Source organism: Onychomys torridus, chromosome 9 (assembly GCF_903995425.1).
Source record: "Onychomys torridus chromosome 9, mOncTor1.1, whole genome shotgun sequence".
Classification (NCBI taxonomy): domain Eukaryota; kingdom Metazoa; phylum Chordata; class Mammalia; order Rodentia; family Cricetidae; genus Onychomys; species Onychomys torridus.
This window is the reverse complement of record NC_050451.1, coordinates 32,103,961-32,122,979: the sequence shown is the minus strand read 5'-3', so window position 1 is coordinate 32,122,979 and position 19,019 is coordinate 32,103,961. Positions and strand designations below refer to the sequence as shown.

General features: G+C 43.2%; 1 protein-coding gene across 2 annotated transcripts in view; it reads left to right on the top strand.

Moving 5' to 3' along the window:
• The window catches only part of Lrmda (leucine rich melanocyte differentiation associated), a 1,020,626-nt gene extending 1,001,837 nt beyond the window's left edge, over positions 1-18,789 (top strand). For both annotated transcript variants that reach the window (XM_036199534.1, XM_036199535.1), the window contains one exon: positions 18,651-18,789. In XM_036199534.1, the coding sequence (XP_036055427.1) occupies positions 18,651-18,730 (80 nt within the window). In that variant the 3' untranslated portion in view covers positions 18,731-18,789. The remainder of the gene's footprint in view (positions 1-18,650) is intronic.
• Positions 18,790-19,019: the final 230 nt, after the last annotated feature.

Here is a 19,019-nt window from a genome sequence, read left to right as displayed (position 1 = left end):
ATACTGGTTCCATCTGAAAATATGTACCCTACATCTACTTCCATTGACTACTTTCCCGTGTCAGGTGATGTATTTCCAGGTTCCAGGCACTGTGCTGTAGAAGTCTTGGAGGGCATCATTCTGCCTCCCACATCTCCCCCATTCTTTCTTTCTTTCTTTTGTCTCACCATAAACTGACTTCCAAGAACTGTGGTAAACTTAGCTCCGCTATGCTATGATATTCCTACAAATACCATGAGCATGATCATACCTGTGGCCCCAAGAAGCAATCCACCACAGGCTTTGAGATTTCTCTATATTTTTTATTTTATTTTATTTTTATTTTATTTTATTTTATTTTTAGCAGTGAGAGTATGCTGTTATTTGGGGTATAGCTAAAGGACACATGTCCAAAATTAGCTTCTTTGTGTATTTATGCCATTAACTTACTGTGCAGTTAGTTACTTATATTCAGATTGGGGGGTTGCTTTTTCCAATATTTGCATTGACTTTTGAATATGTAAAATGTATGGACAAAAGGAGACAGTTTAGAATGTTGGTTCTACCTTGATCTCTTCCACATTGTTTCTACCTACCCACTACATATTCTTATGGTCTACAGTTAGTTCTAATTTTTTTAAAACATGCAGATGAATGTGTGACATGTTTATCTTATGTTTATTTCATACACCAAAGTATCTGAGTGAATAATACTTCTTTGCTTCTTGAACTTTTACCAGGTAGTATAGGTAGGTAGATAGTCAGGCCAGCAGATACTCAAACACATACAATATATCCTGGACCACTCTACATCACGTGATCACAGGGATCTCAAAAGGGGTAATTATCAAGTATTAATGCTCTTTCCATATTACCTAACTTGTTATAAGAAATACATATTATATTTGTGACTGAACCCAAACAGAAAGAAAATATATCCCAAGGAAATGCCTTTTGGCATGTCTTCTGCCCAGCCCCTCACCATGCCAAGATACATCCCACTAACTGTTCCCATGTTTGCAGAACATTTTGTACATGGATGTACTCTCACCACTTTTTAATCGCAGCTGATTTTATTTGACAAGCCATCTCCTTTCTGGCTTCTCACTGCTCCTAATCTGGAGTCTGGTTCTCCTTTTCTAATCACTGACCTTTCCAGTCACTTGGTGTTTTCCCATTCTTACTCATTTGGCTTAAAATTTCATTAGGGAATTATTCAGTTGGTCTATCTTATGATATATATATATATATATACAAACAGCATGCTGGCATATACCAGGGAACTAGTTGGTCCCTAAGAAAGTTGAAGCAGGTCAGGAAGGAAAAAGGAGCAGAGCTGTTTTGATTCTGAAGTCAAAACTCCAAGGAAGGCAAGAAGCCATGTGAGGACTAAGGATGCTATAAATTCTAGAAGAAGGGGTTTAGGACTAACCACAAAGAAAATGGAGGGGCACAGAGAAAAAAGGGCTAGCAAAACCAAGGCAATTACATGAGGCAGTCCAGTATAGAACACCTGCGAGACTGATGCACAGTGGAAAGAATAGCCTTCTGGAATGTTCTCCTGGCCCAAGAAACCCAGACCTAAAGAGATGGATAAGTTTTATGTGTCTTCACTCTCTGAACCTCTGTTGTTTGGCTCCACCTCCCTTCTCTGATTGACAGGATCTGCTTGTGCTCCCAGAGAAACCCTTAAAGATCCCTCAGGTGCCATCCTTGTCTGGGGGAGGCGGGGCTTCTACTTTCACAGTACTTTCAAGTCAGGCCATTGTCACAGTTGGGGTTGAGTGTGTCTCCTGGTGCTTTCTGGCCTCCTCTGGTCTAGCCATCTGTATCTGTGTCTAGCCAGCTGTGTATGAGTAGGTGCACAATTCAGCATCAGAGCACTGTTTAAATTTAAAATCAATAAAAGAGAAAGGTAAGCCAGTGAGTGCCACAGGCTGATGAAGTGCTGTCTGTGTGACAAGGCTTATCCTCTGCCACATTTCTGTTGAAATCCTGAGAAATGCGAAGAGGATGGAGCAAAGCAAAAACATTAAAATTGATGTCAGATACCAAATGCAGTAAAGCAGCTGCAACTTTGACAGGTAATCAAGAACTGGGTGACTTTCGGTTCTGATTTAGCAAAGTAAGGTCAAGATGTTCACACACATGGCACATATGACAGTCTACAAGAGGATGTACAGAGCACATGCTCAGAACCACTTGTGTACATACACTCAAGAAGTTCCTCTACATTGTTACCGTAAACACACAACTCTTTCAGCTACCCACTTGCACCATACTTTTATTTTGATGAAAAGCTAGCAGTACGAGGGGAAATCTTTTCATCAGAAAACTCAGTAAGGAAAACAAAACAAAACAAAACAAAAAAAAAGCATTCCCAAGACATTGTCATGTATTACTGTTATTTTTGGTGGTTAAGAGAATTATTTGAAAACAAAGAAACCTTTCACAAAGCCTCCAAAATACAAAAGATTTAATACCATTTACATCTGTGTATCAGCCATGTCTGTAATGCAAGTCATGAATAACACATAAACCAGAGCCAAGAAAGCACAGACGTCCTCACACATCATTTAAAATCCAACCCACCCCATCGTCGGTGGAATCAAACCCACAGCAGGAATGGTTCCAGTTCATACACACACAATACAGTCATTGGACATGAAAATATATTAATATGTTCCTCAAGGTTCAGAGATAGATAGCAAGGTTCACTAAACCGGTCTAGCTTCTCAGTGGAAAAATCTGTCTGGTAAGTCCCTCCTGAGCTGCCTCTAGATTCTGAGGAAATGGCAGAACAGTCGCTTGTGTACATTTGTCTTAGGTTTCATTGTTCAATTAAGTCTGCACTTGGGGTTCAGTCTTGCCCCATGCTGTGCTGAAAATGGAGGAAAGTTGGCTTGTGAAGATGGATCCTTGTTACAAGTAACTTAGGAGAAGGAGGAGGAGGAGGAGGAGGAGGAGGAGGAGCAGGAGCAGGAGCAGGAGCAGGAGCAGGAGTGGTAGTAGGAGTAGTAGTAGTAGTAGGAGGAGGAGTAAAGAAGTTGAAGAACTTACTAGTGAGGAATACAGAACTCCAGGTGGCCTCAGTGGCAGCCCACCCTACAGTCAGGTCCCCTGATCAGCTCATTTGGCATCTCTGGATGCCTGGGAATCTTTTCAGATTTCAAAATGTTGTGGATCTTTAGGTTCGGTCAGTCTGTGGTCTATCTCTGGACCAGCCTCTGGCCCATGATGGAAAAAGAGGAGTTGAGAGAGGGATGATCTGGGACACTTGAGTGTCTGGTATTGTTATTCTTCTAACGGGTGGTTGCTGTTTGTTCCTAGGAGCAGGGAGGACATGAAAACAAATGTTCGCCTTACCTTAGCCTTTCTTTCACTTCTGATTCTCTGCCCAACTTCCCTTTCCTCTCCTGCTCACTGCATTTCTTCCATTGCACGGCCTTCCCCTATGGGTGCCCCAGTGTGTAGAAGGAATTCCCTTACGTATCTCATTTCAGTATGATGTTTCAGGTATTGCACAGTGGCAGAAGGTTAATCGTCCTCTCTCTGTGTACTTTAAATGCTCACTTCCTAGACAGTGTTTCAGGGCACGTGGAGTGTAATTGCTAAATAATATAGTCATTCTTGTTTCAAATGAGAAATACCCCCATTGTTCTTGATGTGTGTATGTGTCTCTCTGTGTGTGAGTGTGTGTGTACATGGGCAGACCTGAGAGATGAGGCTTCCTCAGAGAGGGAAGCCTCAGCCATCCTGGGGGAGTTTGCACATTTATGCATTTAGGTTTTAAATGTTGTGTTGTATCCTGGGCCTTTTAGGCACTTGGGATTATGTATAATAGATGACCTGCATTTACAGGGATGCATGCTATACAGATGTAAATGTTATTATAGCTTTTATATTTTATGTTCTTGTTGAAAGATCATTTTGTCTTTGAGTAATACCACCATTCAATTCTTTTTTTTTTTTTTTTGGTGGGGGGAGGGGATTATCTTTAAAAGAGAATATGAAATGGATATTGCACATCATATATTTCTTAAAAGTAATTTGGAGTTTTAGGGTCTGGGATTGGGGCTGACTGATACACTGCTGTGGTGAGATATGACCCCTGGAAAATAACAGCACCAGCACATGCCTGCATCTGTCCAAGCCCATAACTCACTTTCACATTGGATTATGGATGTCTGCATTCACTGAGTCTATCTTCCCTTTAGGTATTATTTCAGCCCTTTGAGATAATAAGGAAAGTTTAATTGCGTTGTTAATTGATTTTTTGCACAACATTATTACCTTGATTGATTGCAGAGTTGATGAAAATGTTAGACACAGGCAGCGTGGAGTCTCAGCCGGGCAAGGAGTAGGAGCCTTGTGGAGAATAGATAACCTTGATGTTAAGAGCTATATCCTTCAGATATGTCTTCCCTTGACATATTGATGGCCCTTGAAAAGGGAAAAGCTGATTGTATGCAGAATGCAATCATTAAACCCACTTCAGCTCACTGTTGATTAATTTGTTTTTTCCTGAAGGATCTAGTTATAGGGAAGGCCTCACTTGTACCAACCGCAGCCATTTCCTAGGCCCCAGATGGCTTAACCCTCTAGGCGAAGAGAAGGAATGAGGCTGTTGTGTCTGAGATGGGAAGACTGGCTCAGGTGGGCAGAAAGAGGTGCTTGATGCTCACAGGGCATCTTCATCTCCCAGGGAGTGCTCACTCATTTACCACACTATGTATTTCCTCCAAAAGCAGTTAATTAAAAGGTCTAAACATTTAGTTAAAGTGTCTATACACTGAGAACTAGGGTATATGACACAGTAGTTCTGGTTTGTCTAGCAAGGCTTATTCTCTAGCCTCCAGTGGTGTAGATGGATGACACATGACAGGCATTTTTGTTATTTAAAACTTATACAAGATTACTCCCACAGTTGGTGAATTGGGGTGTCACTGGTCTGTCAGTAGTCTGAGTAGACACATGTGTCAGTCACTTTCTGTCACTGTGGTGGTAAAATGAAAATGACCCCATAAGCTCATAGAGAGTGACACTAGCAGGAGGTAGCCTTGTTGGGGTAGGTGTGGCCTTGTTGGGGTAGGTGTGGCCTTGTTGGGGTAGGTGTGGCCTTGTTGGAGTAGGTGTGGCCTTGTTGGAGGAAGTGTGTCACTGGGGGCAGGTCAGGCTTTGAGGTTTTAGAACTTCTTTCAGTAATTCTATCTTCCTGCTGCCTGTCAATCCAGATGTAGAACTCTGGACTCCTTCTCCAGCACTATGTCTGCATGCATGCCGCATGCCATGATAACAATGGACTAAACCTTTGAACTGCAAGCCAGTTCCAGTTAAATGTTTTCCTTTATAAGAGTTGCCATGGTCATGGTGTCTCTTCACAGCAATAGACACCCTAAGACAGTCACCATAACTAGATGCCAGAGACAATCTGCAATAAGGGAAGTGGCTTTGGGGAATTCTATTTGTAACCAGCTGACCTTGTTGCTTGTGGACCTGTGGTGAGATGGTACACCATGGAAAGAGCTTGTAGCATAGAAAATCATACATCTTATGCAGTAGATACAAAAGAAATAAAGAAATGAGGACAGGGTCCCTTTGTCCCCCTCTCCAAGGCCGTGCCTACAACCACCTTAGTGCATCAGTCAGTTTTTCATCGTCGTGACAAAATAGATGGGCAAAATAACCAAATGGAGAAAAGGTTTCATTGGTGGCTCTTGGTTTCAGTCTATAATGGCAAGAAAGATACAGTAGAGAGGCTTACTGGGAAGGCGAGGGAGAGAATGCCCATGCTTTCAGATTTTGTCCCCTAGCATTTGGAATTAGTCAAGGCAGGTGTCTCTCTCATACCTTCCCTGGAAAAATCCCCATTTACTCATTTTCCTTACCTATGAGGTGCATCTTAGCCCCCATCAGTTGACAGCAATCATCATACTTAGCTTCCTTCTACTAGGCCCCACTATGTCCCAACATCTGGGAATGAGTCTATAAGACATAGGCTCATGGGGGACATTAATGATCTAAACCATAGCAAGATGGGCAGGAGTGAGAATCTGGAGGTCACTAATGTAGTTGCGGTTATCTTCTCTCCTTGCCCTGAATGAGGTTCTCTAGCAATCACCATTACTGCCATAACTAGAGCCATTTTCATTGTCCCAGTACGCAGATTGATTGATAGACTCTGTTGGATGCCTCTTTTCATCCCACTTAATCTATCACTGAGGCTTGAAGTACCAGGTTATGGGAGGGACTAGGCTCTGCGAACTCCCGCATGCAGTAACTCTAGACAACCACTGCCTTTTAGAGAGGGTGGGCAGCTTCCCCTGGATTCCCATCAGTTTTGATGCTTTTCACTTAGGAAGCATTCTGTCTTATTTTGCCCTTATCTTACCTCTGTGACTAGTTTTTTAATTGCATAGCATTGTTGGAGGCCTACCAAAAGTTACATCATCTTCCTGGGGTCATGTGGGCTTCAAGGGCAAGAAGAGACATCGTCCAGGAACACTCCTTCCCCAACTCCAGCACCACAGAACATTGTGGTGGCTGGCTAGTTTCTCCTGGCTGCCCCACTTCCACCATTCCAAAATCTTTCTTCTCCTCAACTAACCACTGGCCCTCAATTACCTTAATGGCTGATAATGAGATTTTGGCCAAGTAGCAGGTAGCTGGTTATTACTTCCTGCTCGCAGCGTGGGCAAGGTCTATGCTGTTAATTTGTGTTGCTGAATGTGGCTCCGAGCCGGGTATCAAACTGTCAGAGCCAGATGTATTCTATTAGGCTACACTGGACAATGGGCAATCTTTTCGTCCAGTATGGAGGCATGTTAACTTACCACAGGGTGAATCCTGACAAAACCAAGCCAATCAACTAAAAGGAGTAATATCCTGTGCCATCTCAAAGTAGTACATTTCAGAGATAGATATCACCTGGTACCACCCAGTGTCACTAATGTCCCTCTGCCTGGGATTGCTCCATCGACAGGCCAAACAAACAAAACAAAACAACAAAAACCCAAACAAACAACAACAACAACAATAAAACAAAAACAAAAACAAAACCCTTCTTAAAAAAATTGAGAATCACAAAATGATGGGCATATGCCCAGAAAAAACAACAACAGTTTATCAAAATGGAGAAATCTTGAGTTCCACATCTACTAAAAAACCCCTTCTTACTATTGCTGAGAAGACTGGTAATGTCATTAAGTTTTAATTAGGCTAGCTCTAATGAAGTCCTTTCTGATGTGCTTTGTATTTACTAGGTCTCCAGCTTGGGCAAGAAATAACGTACAGAAAATTTACAGTGATCTTATGAGTTTCTTTCTCTTGTGCACGCACACACACACACACACACACACACACACACACACATATATGTGCACATACATCACACATGGGTAGTGGGCAGGTGGAGACATTTGGGAGTAGAATTTGTTAGTGCCCAAGTATTGTATTCTGTTTCTGCAACTAGAGACTTTTGGACATACAATTAAATTAATTTTTTTTAAATGTACACTTCTTCCAGTTAGATCAAATATCAACAGATTCTCTTTGTTTTTCTTGGGGAGAAGGCAATTTTGATTGTCTGGAATTAGGCAAGATTATGGTACCATCAGTGTAAAAATGGTTCTTTTGGATTCTAATGGATAGCAGATGGAGGCTGGGTCAAGGTGCCCAAGGAGCAAGCCCTTTTCCTACTCCTTTAAGGGTTTGAATCACAACAAACTCAGTTATTGCCACATCTGCTTAATTTATTTGAGAGTTCCATTCTCTCTATCTCTCTTTCTTTCTTAGCAGCTTGTATTTATTTACCACAACTCTTTTGAGAAATTTCAGCCCAAGGAACCCAGTCCTGCCTTCCACCTTTTGATCTACAAGAACGGATCTGAAACTCGAAAGTGAATGTCTTTTTGAGGGCAAAGCCTGCATCCCTGTTCACACTCTGCAGGGGGACCTCACTGTTCAGGTGTGTTCCTCGAGGGGCCTGTCAGTTTTGAGGAGGAGCAAAGACTATCTGGAAATTTGTTTTTCAAGTTTCCCCTGCCAGAAACCATGTCTTCCAGGCTCACCTCCAGTCTTACCCCATTCTTGCCTGCCTTTTGCCCTGTTAATGCAATCAACCCACCACTAAAGGAAAAAGCATAAATGTCAAAGTATTGAGGAGCTTGTTTTTCTTTTCTTGCTGGGGATTGAACTCAGGGCTTGGGATGCACAAGGCAAGAGTTCTACCCAGATTTTGTTGTCCTTATTTATTTTAGGTGTCATTTGTTTCCTGGCTATTCTTGGAAAGCAGATAAAACTTCCATTTACCAGAGTACAATGCAGTAAGACCTTCAATTAACCAGACACTTTGTGTCTCTGAATTTAAATACCAATAAAAGTAAGGTCATTTACTTTACCAAAGAAAAGGGTAGGGCTTTCAGGTTGTTCTAGAATAGTCTTTCTTAAAAGTGATTCCCCAGCATTCCCTGAAAATTTGCCAAAATAAGCAACTTTCTTGACCCAAACTCAGACCCACTAAATGGGAAGTTTTGGGGGGTGCTTCCCATGTAGGGCAAGTCAGAGAACCAACGTCTGATGGCCAGCACACCCAGCTCTTTGACATGTCCAAATGTATGGGAAATGCTTGGCTCAGAAGTATCCTCAGGCCATTTCAGCCAGTCCACAAATAGCAGCTTCGGAATGGGGAGACATCTTAGTGGGAAGCAAATACAAGGACCTGTTTCATCTCTTAGGAGCAGCATGAGAAAGCCAGGCATGCTGGTGTGTGCTTGTAGCCCCAACCTGGGCATTGCTGGGCACTCAAGTGTAGCCTAAGGGGTAATCTGTAGACCAACAGAGCCTGTCCCAGAAGGAAAAAAAAAATGAAAAATGACATGTGAGGCTGACCTTTGACTTCTACCACCCCATACAAATTATGCATTGAGCACCTACCACGTAGCCTGGGCTCCATGGCGTGTGGGAACCTGATGTCTCTACCCTTTTGGAGTTCGTGTAGAGAAAAGATGCTATGACCTTCATTTGTTCACTGTAGTCTCCTGCCCCAGACACAATTTCTAATTGTGCCGTCCTCACTGAAAACACTCAACTGCTGTTGCTCTACCATATTTATAGGGAGGCTATTTTAACTTTCTGCTTCATCATGAGTTAATAATCGAATCCATTAGCTTGTCCCAACCTTTCGTTCGTACCTGGTTAGTTACGTGACTGTTACACTGAGGGAATGCCGGGAAGGAGGGCAGGAGTCCTGTCATTCTTGCTAGAGCCCCAGCCCCACCCCCCACAGTGGGAACTGGGACCCAGGAACTGGGATTTGTTTGTCTTCTCTTCTGGGTGGAATCCCCTCACCTGTTTTCCTTCATATGATTCTAGTTTAAATGGCCATCTATGGAAGCTGTAAATATCAATGGTTCTTATGGGACGGGAGGACAGTCATTCATTGTTCTAGGTATGAGAGATGACTCAGGATCAGACATTATGAGAAGGGCAGACAGTGGTCGGGTTTAAGCAAGGAAGGCCTGCCCTTAAAATGAAGCAGCCACAATCTCTGTGTATTGACCCAAAGTTCACTTTAGTCAGAAAATAAAAATAACTTTAAAAGGATGATCTCTGATAATGGCGAACTCCATGACAATGGATGTCATTTTTCTTTGGGGATACCCATGGGGCAAGTGCTTTTTGCTTTTGTTTTCTTTCTCTAAGAAGGAATCTGTCTCTATTAGTTTGCATGTTCCTTTGCATTTATGCAGGTGATATAAAACAACAACAACAAAATCCAACCCTTGAGCTAAGATTAATTATAGCTGATAAGGAAAATCAGTCCCTGAAATTGAGGCAGAAGGAACCTAAAAATGTCAGGGGGGGGGGAGGGGGGCTTTGGTAGCCTCAGTCCCAGATAGTCTTCAGCCCAGATTGGGTAAACATGACATATTGATCATTACAGAACATGTAATTGGTGACCACAAGCACAGTGCGGCTTTAATGGCCTTCCCTGAATAGTTGCCCTTATTTATTTAAACTGTAGCCATTTCCTAACTGCATGCTGCCCTCTAGTGGCCATGATTCTGACTTCAAAAGATGACATGGAAAAGATAAATGTAGAGATAATGGTGGAAGGGCTCACGCTCTCGCTCTCTCGCTCTCTCTCTCTCTCTCTCTCTCTCTCTCCCTCCCTCCCTCCCTCCCTCCCTCCCTCCCTCCCCCTCCCCTTTTTCTGTCTGAAAGATTTATTTCTGAGTTCTCTTGAAACAGAAGCATGATGTCTTCCCACTTGACCACTGCCCATTTTAACTGACAGCCAGCGTGACATCCGCCCATGAGCTACTGGAAAGGCACCTCAAGAGTTAGACCTGATTGGTATCCCATCTCAGCACTCACTTTGGAATCCAGCTGTCTCAGATCCATTATAGCCCCCTTAGAAGAACAGCACTCATGCCTTGCTGGCTCTGAAGCCCCCATTACCCTCCATAAGAGAGTAGCAAAGGATGAGCCCAAGTCCTGTTGTTGGTGATCTTTGAAGCTCCCAGGAGGCCCCAGGAGCCTGTGAACAAGATTGAACAAATAAATAATACATTGGAAAAATAAGCTATAAAAGCAGAACTTTCTTTCCTACCCGAAAGAAATTGATGCCTGGTTATTGTCACCTTAGGGAGACCAATCAGACCCTCATTTTCCTGCTCTGTAAGTGAAGGACTTCCCTCTAAATGAGCATACTTAAATTCTGTCCCAGCTGGAGAGTTCTGTGATACAGTGAAGAAAATACTTTCAAAGGACAATTTAGCATTCTGAGTCTTAGCTTAGTAGGGAGTTCAGCAAAGGAAAAAGTGATGTTTACAGCAGGGTGTGAGTAAACAGCTCTTTAGGACATCAGGAGGAAGATGATCTCTGCTCTCATTTTCACTTGGGACAGACAGAGACCCGAGAATGCAACTAAATAAATAAAGCTTGAATCAGTAAGATTTACAAATTTATTTCCGAAGAGACGGGGGACTTGCTTGAGCAAGGAAGTAGGGAAACTGGATTTGGTCTTTTATTTCTATTATGTTGCTGTTGGATTGAGATATAATGAATGTAAGTGAGAGGTCAGTTGATTGGTAGTGTTCAAAGCCAGGAAGGAATGGGCATGCATTGGCTCTGAGCCTCTTCCATGGAAAGCCTGCTTACTTCTAACAAGCACGCGCTACAGTGATACAGCAGGAGGGGTCCCAGGAGTCCTCTCAAAGGACGAAGATCTTTAAGACTTGTACACACATTCTATTTTCTTTTAGAGGATTCCATGAAGGGAAAACTCAGCTTGCTGTGGGGAGAATGTATGTGTGTTTTCTGTTGTCATCTTTCCTAACTCTTTTTCCCCCCAACTCTTTTCTTCCTGAAATAGCAAGCCTCATTTCAACTGCCCTGAGCCCAGCACATGTTTTCCATAGAACCTGCTTTATCACACATCAGCTGGCTCTCCACCCAGTCCCCTGCGCTGAGCCATCCAGCCTCTGGAAGCAAGGATGCTGCCTGTCACTGTCACCTCCCTACAGTTAGATCCTTTCACTCTGGGGTTTTGCTTCCTTCAGATACACGGTGAGGCCCAGCATCTGGCTGAGCAGGCTCCATAATCTACACTCTCAAGGGAGAGAGGTATGAGCCTCTTCTCAGGCCATCTCAGATGGACTTGAGCACTGAGGCCAAGCGCACACTTCTCTGTTAGTTTAAGCTGAGAGGTTCTTTCTCTGCTTCCTAACCTTTGAATTAATGGCCATATCACAGGATCTGACTTTGTTTTCATGGTGTTTACAGACAACAGCTTGTCATGACCCCATAACTTGAGTCTTATTTTATATCTAGAATGTTCACCATCGGGCTCCAGGTGCTCACAGACAAATAGAAGCAGCCCTTTAATTTATGATAAGCATTGCTGGTAGAAATAATCAGCCCGAGGGGAAACTGACAGCAACAGAACCTTGAATCTGATATGATTTATTGCAGATAAAAACACTGACCCGAGATTTACATCCCAAGATCTTGAAAGCCACACAAATTCATAGGGTGGAATTAACCTTGATAGAAATAATGACAAATAAAATGAAATCGGCTAGAAATAAACACAGTAAAATGTGACCAAACGTTCTCAGGAGGTTCAGGCTCTCCCGTCGTAATTCAGCAGCATACAATTTCACTGCAGGAAGTGGGACTCTCTTACAGCTAAATGGTAGCAGAAGAAGGTGGATGCTGCCAGGCAACGCTGGTTGTTTGCCAAGGCTGGAGGAGGACTACTACATAGGAAGGAAGTGGGCAGCACCGAGCACAGGGAGGAAAGTGTTAAGAGGTTTGACTTGGCATTGAAGAAGTGAGGAAGGAGTTAAACTGTCAGAATGGAACTTGCTGTGCATAATTAGTGCTTTCTCGAAAATCACCAGGCAAGTTTACACATGTTAGCGCATGTAAGCCAGAAGCCAAAATACCCTTGGGGCCAAAATGGCAGCATTCAGTGTCCACCCCTGCAACAGTGACAGGGTTCGGGATAGGCATACCCTTGCGCCACTCAAGAGCCTCTTTGAATAATACTGGAGAAGTAGAGGGTGCACCTTGCCCCTGTTGGGACAAGGACAGTGTGCAGTGCATCCTCCTCAATCATGGTGAGGAGAGCTGAAGCCAGTATTATGAGTACTGGCGAGTGTGGTAGCAACTGTGGTACCCACTTTCAACTGCAGATGATGATTATAAACCCAGACACCTCCTCAAGTCATGCCTTACTAGTTTGGAAAGGAAGTGTCACTTTTTCCTTTTCCACTGCCCCCTGGGTCAAGTGCAAAGTTCATTTGACCTTTAGCCTGAGACTCAGCGGCAAATGGAGGACAAATATGGCTGGTGTGGGGAGGATGTAAGTCTTCCTTTTAGCAAAACTGCTCTCAAGGACCCCTTCACTTTAGTCTTTTTAAAATCTGTTTCACGTGTGCCTTGCTACTTAGCAACTTATATTGAACTTTGTGTAGGACCCTGTAAGCCTGTAGGCTCTGCTAACGCCCTCGTGGACCCAGCAGCATATCACATGGCTGGTGTCAGGATATTGATACAGGGCTCTCTTCAGACCGTAAGATGCAGGTGTTTATTCCTTCCTGGCTACTCATGGCTCCTGTACAACAAAAGCCTGGGCACATGCTTTCTGGGGAATGTTCCTTTCTGATCCATGCTATCACAGTTCTGAGGTCCAGAGAGCATTCACTTCACTCTTCTCCCTCCAGGAGACACTGGGGTTGCTATAGTTTTGAGGGGGAGAGGTGTTCAGAATGAAATTACCATCTGCTTTGAAAACCAGAGACACTTGCCTCGTCACCCCGTCTCTAATTTGTTAAGGCAGACATTTAAGCTGCCTACATTAAAAAAAAAAAAGTTTGAAGTGTAGGAAAGTCATATTAGAGGTTTAAGTATAAATGTACAGGGCTGAAAATTCTGAATTTGGTAGGCTCTGTTTAAATTATTTATGCATATGTAAATACTAGAATATATTCAACAGATTGCCATTGACAGGATATGGATTTGCATGGTTAACTTGTTCTAGAAACTTCCACATTGGCCCAAAGGGACACTACTGTTACCTTTTTCTTCTTGGTTACAGTGCTTATCTTCCTCCTCAGAACACTGTGTCTTTTTCTGCCAAGGCCACAGGGGTTTGTGTCCTTCCTTTCTCTGTTCCTACCCATTTTTGTCATTGCCTAGTAAGTTTCAAGTGGTCATAATCAGGTCATCACCTGTTTGTCAGTGTGGTACTACACTCACATTCATGTCAAGAATATTTAGGGCAGTACTAAGTACCACTAGTAACGTTAAGACTTGATTTTTCTGTTTTACAAATCTGTGGCTCTAGATGCATTCTTCCATCAAATACGAACTCAGACACTGATGGTTAATTAGGCTCTCAACATGTGAGTATGGAAATGTGAGATTCGAGCTATGATTTCAAAGCTAGGGCAGTTAGTGTTCAGCACGCCCAGCTATGAGTATGAACTTTCAGTTGCTGAAAGTCAGAAGACACCCTTTCTGTGGAGAGTTTGGACTTATACAGGGTACCCTGACTCCATGCTAAATTATAGGGATGTGAGTAGATGGATTTTAAGACCTAACTTAGTACACTTGGTCACATTGAGCACACCTCGTCACATCAGGAACCCATATGGACCCAATGCCCCACATTCATAAAATATAAACATTCAAAAATACCAAATCGCCTATTTCACAATTCAAAAGGACCCACAGTGATTATCTTTGTCTTCATTTATGAATGGAGAAAACAGGGAGGACAAGGGACCAGTGCACATGGTCAACAGATAGGAATAGGAAGCCAGGATGGAATCTGTATGTGACTTGTAAACAGGTATGTTAGAACCACCTTTTACTGGATGGCAAGGATCATTCTCCTACCCCCTGCCTCCATCCGCTATGTCTCCAGAATGCTCCCTTTCACCACAGCCTTGCATCCAATGAAAGAGGCTGATTCCCATCCACTAAGCAGCCCCAAGGTCATAGCTTAACCCACATCATCAGGATCCATTGCAGAGGGTGGGAACATCGAGAAGATAAAGGACCTCTTTAAAACAGATTCTTCCCCACACACTTTTTTTCCCTCACAATTATAGCTTTAAGAACTTGTGATGGGAAAGCTGGCTTCTTAAGACAAATTAGGAGTTTCATCTGGCAGGAGAGGATTCCCCAGGGAACAGTGCACTGTCATTTTTCAGAGCCCTCCAAACAACCCCCCTCCCACACTAACAACTGCACATTGGCCTGATGCATGGCCCTCCTGCTCCACTTACTATGACCAAAGCCTCATATTTTAATTAAAAACACTCTGTATTCCATTAAATATGTTGTGTCCTTCCATTTCTTCAACCATAGAGTGTGAGGAGATACAAACAAGAGAATCCATTGCAGATGTGTCAGAGGCCACAGTCTACAGAGTTACCACCACCACGTCCCAAATTCCAGCACTGATACCTTCCCTCTGAAGATACAAATAGCCCCCTCTACAGCTTTCCCAGTCTCTGACAATTGCTATAGCTGAGGAAGAGGGCTGGAGTGGGGACAGGAATTATCCATATCACCATCTCCCTTAATTTATGAACAGAATCTATGACCTCACAAATGACTTCCTTGATAAAGACAAGTCCTCTGACTTGTTGTATATGGGGTTGTACCAGGCTGTTTCTCTTTCTCTTCCTAATGCCTTTTTTTTTTTAACTACAAAAATCAAATATTTTGGGTATTCTCATTCTCATTTTGAGCTCAGATAGAAGATGCAGGAGAGGCAAAGCTAGCTTAATTTAAGCATCCATATATGACTCGGGTCCAAAAGTATCAGCTTATTTTATGAGTCTTTAGTCTAAGTACCCTTGTCCCCAGACTAGTACCAGCAGCTGGGTTTCATTTGGGTTTGCCAGGCAACCACAGTGCATGAGAGTTTAATTTCTCCTTGACTGTTTAACTCAAGGTGACAGCTCCTAACACGTTGGTCCTCTGCTCACCTTAAGTCACCCAGCTATCAGTGGGGAAGTGTCATCCCCTGTACAGCCCAGGGTGAGATTGACTTAGCGTATCTGTAGGCCCTGACTCTACCAAGGCGGCCAGGACCTTCATGGGCATGGCAAGTTGTGGAGTGACATGTTAAAGAAAGATTCTGGTTCTGCAGGGGCCGAAGAGAAGAGCCACATGCTAGGGAGTGATGTCAGCTTGTGTTAGAGTCCCAGACAGTACTCGGGTGTCTTTGGCATAATATGGCACTGGTATCTCTGTCAGCATCTCTGTTTTCTGTCACCATGCACAATCCAGGGCCTGTCTCCAGTCCTGACAGTGTCTTTTCAGATCAGGTTAGTGCCAGCCCAGAGACCAAGTCAGCTTCCCAGCACACAGCTCCTTTGTTTGAAGTCTGCCCTTTTGTCCTTAATGCACTCAATGTCTATTTAAATCTGACAGTGAGTGCAGTATCTGTTTTCCCATCAAGAGATCATTGACAATATTAATAACTCACGACTTTGCCTCATTTTCCAAGTGCTGACACCTAGCCACAGTCTCCTGCATTCATCAAACAGCCCTCTCTCACCAGGATATCTATAAACGGTCTTGCTTCCAGACCCAGAGAAACAGGGCAGGCCTTAAAAAGGACTTTTATCAATGCCAACCAGAGAAGATGTGTGAGTGTGGCTCAGAATGGAGCCTAGGCCCATGTTCCAGGAACACTGTTTCCATCTGCTTGCATCAAGAATGGAAATTCAGCATGGAGAGAGGTAGAGAGCAAAGATGTAGAATCCTCGGATGTGTGGGCAGGTACTGGAGAGAGTGCAGCCATGGCAGACTGTGGTGTGTACACATGACTGCCTGTCATGCAGTTTGCTCATGAGAAGGACTGTGTTCTTTATGATATCTGGCAGCCCTATCCATTTTTTTTTTAATCCATGCTGCTCTGGTACTGTAGAAAGAAATTAACCTCCTTTGGACCATCCCTCCAGATTTTTGAGAGTTTGCTTGAATCAGTCAGGTTTAAGGCAGTACCTGTGGGGTTTCCTATGTGTCTGAGGCTTGCCAAGTCAGGCCATGCACGGAGGTAGAATGTGCCCCTCCCAGCCTATAGGTCACCAGGGTTCTAGCACTGGTGACGATGATAGTCCAACCCTAGTCTCTACAAAATACAATAAAGGGAGCAGCTCTTTGCCAATAGCGGAAAGAATGGGTCAGAAGAAAGGTATGAGTGGGGTTCACACACGCTCAGTACTTCCAGGCACTAGACCAATACTGGAACCCAGAAACTGGGGACTAGGGGTGTGGAGCAAGAAAGCCAAGTCAGGCAGGAAGAATGACCCACAATAAAGCAGTCCATGGCAACAAAGCAAGGAAAGAGCCAGGTCCCAAATGATGTCCCTCTGTCCCTCTTCCAACTCTGAGAGCACTTGAGACCCCAGTAACTTTCAAGTTTGCCTCTGACTATTCAAAGCAGGTCACATCCATACTACCCTCAAGATTGTATAAATTATTTTAATCCCTATTTAAGAACAAAGTCTAGGGGATAGGGAAGAAGGATGGTTAATCAAGTGCTTGCCACACAAGCCTGAGGACCTGAGTTTGATCCCAAGTGCCTACATAAAAAGGCTGTGTATAGCTGTGTGCATCTGCATTCTCAAAGATAGGCTGAGCAGAAGGACCCTGGGGGTTGCTGGCCAACCAGAGAGCCAAATCTATGCATTCCAGGCATATAAGAGACAAATATTTTTTAAAAGGCAGATAGCAATTGAGGAAGACAACTGATATCAACCTGTGGCCTACACACACAGGGGAGAGAAAACACAAATTTAAGAGACACAAAACTTACGTTCTACTTATACTTGATGAGAAGAATATAGCTGATCTCAGATCAACAAAGAATGGTGTGTGTTGGCATCACTCTACTGAACTGATGATAATACATAATCATGTGCAGAGGTAGCGATCGTCATAGGCAGGTTGGTGGCTCATGGATTAGTGTTTTATGGCTCTTTCCTTTCTTTGCCTTCTGTGTGCTTCAGAGATTTAAGTCCCATTTGGACTCAGATAGCTATGTGCAAGTGGATTTTAAGTTAGCTCTTCTAATATTGCAAAGAAAAAAAAAAAGGAGATGGTAAAAAGGCAATAAATATTTTCTTGGGAAAACACTTTGTGTTCTTAATAATCTTATAGAGTTTTAACAATGATTGTAGTCAATGTCTTCTGGGTATTTATTCTGTAGTGCTAAGTATCAAACCTGAGACTTCCACATTCTAGGCAAGCACTATTCCTTCAAGTTACATTCCTAGCCTTTGATTATTTATTTTTATTTTTATTTATTTATTCATTTTGGAAACAGAATCTCACACTGACGCCAAGTTATACTTGAACTCGCCATCTTCCTACTCAGTCCACCCAAGTGCTAGGACTACAGGCATGCACCTCCATGCACAGAACTTGTGTAGGTATCTATAATATATAAAGACAAGAGGATTAGAACATCTCTCCCTCTTCTAATGCTGTCTGTCACAGTGAAGTATCCTATAATCTCCATGGATGACAGGACAGTTTTCTAAGGAGCCACAAATTATATATGAAGTCAAACTGAAGATGAAAGTGCATTTTCACATGAGAAATGAGTGGGGGTGCCTAGTGTCAGTGGTCCTCCTTACTTCCTGTACAGTCTTCAGTTAGCATGGCCACTCTTCTTTAATCACCCAGCATGGGCTTGAAGTCCCCTGGGATTTGGAAAATTCTCTCTGGAAGTCAACAATATTGATTTCCAATAAAGGACTTCAAAATAGTCACACTGTGGGAAGCTTTTCCTTGGGCTGGATTCATCTGATTTAGACTTAATTTTCCATTCTTAGAAACTAGACTAAGGAAATCTGGAGAGGGGGGGGTCGTGCTGTATTTTAGGGAACCATTTGTCAAGTTAGAAAAGTGGGGAAATCACACAGAAAGCTGTTTGCTCCTAGGAACCTATCCTTAGTAACATTTCATTTCAAAAGCCACCTTTGGGGACAAGAAGATACAGTCTTTGTCATCCGAGGCTTCAGCTGTTTTCTACTTATCATCAGATTAGCGATCACAGTGCACGTCTGCTTAATAACAGCTAGATCTCTAAGCTGTATGAATTATGCCACCAATAATGATGTCTCTTTGCATTACAGGTGTCCTGGCGAAAGGTCGCTATTTTTACTATGGAAGAAACTCAGAGGGTAATAGGTTCATCCGAGATGACCAGCTTTGAAGCTAAATTCTACATGCCATAGCCTATGTCGTGACAATAAAATGCAAAGGCCAGAAAAACCATAGCCCACTTTGTGTTTCTCTAAGAAGGATGTGACTCCAGCTTTCAGTACCGTGTGTTGACTTTGCTAGGCCTGTCAAGATCATCCAGCTGCCTCAGACTGAGTGGTCACAGAGAGATTGACATGATTGCCCTTAAGCAGGTCTCATCGACCAGGGTGACAGACAGCAGTGATGCAGCACCAGGGCTGACAGCATGAACACCATGATAGATTGCCTGGTCTCGTCAC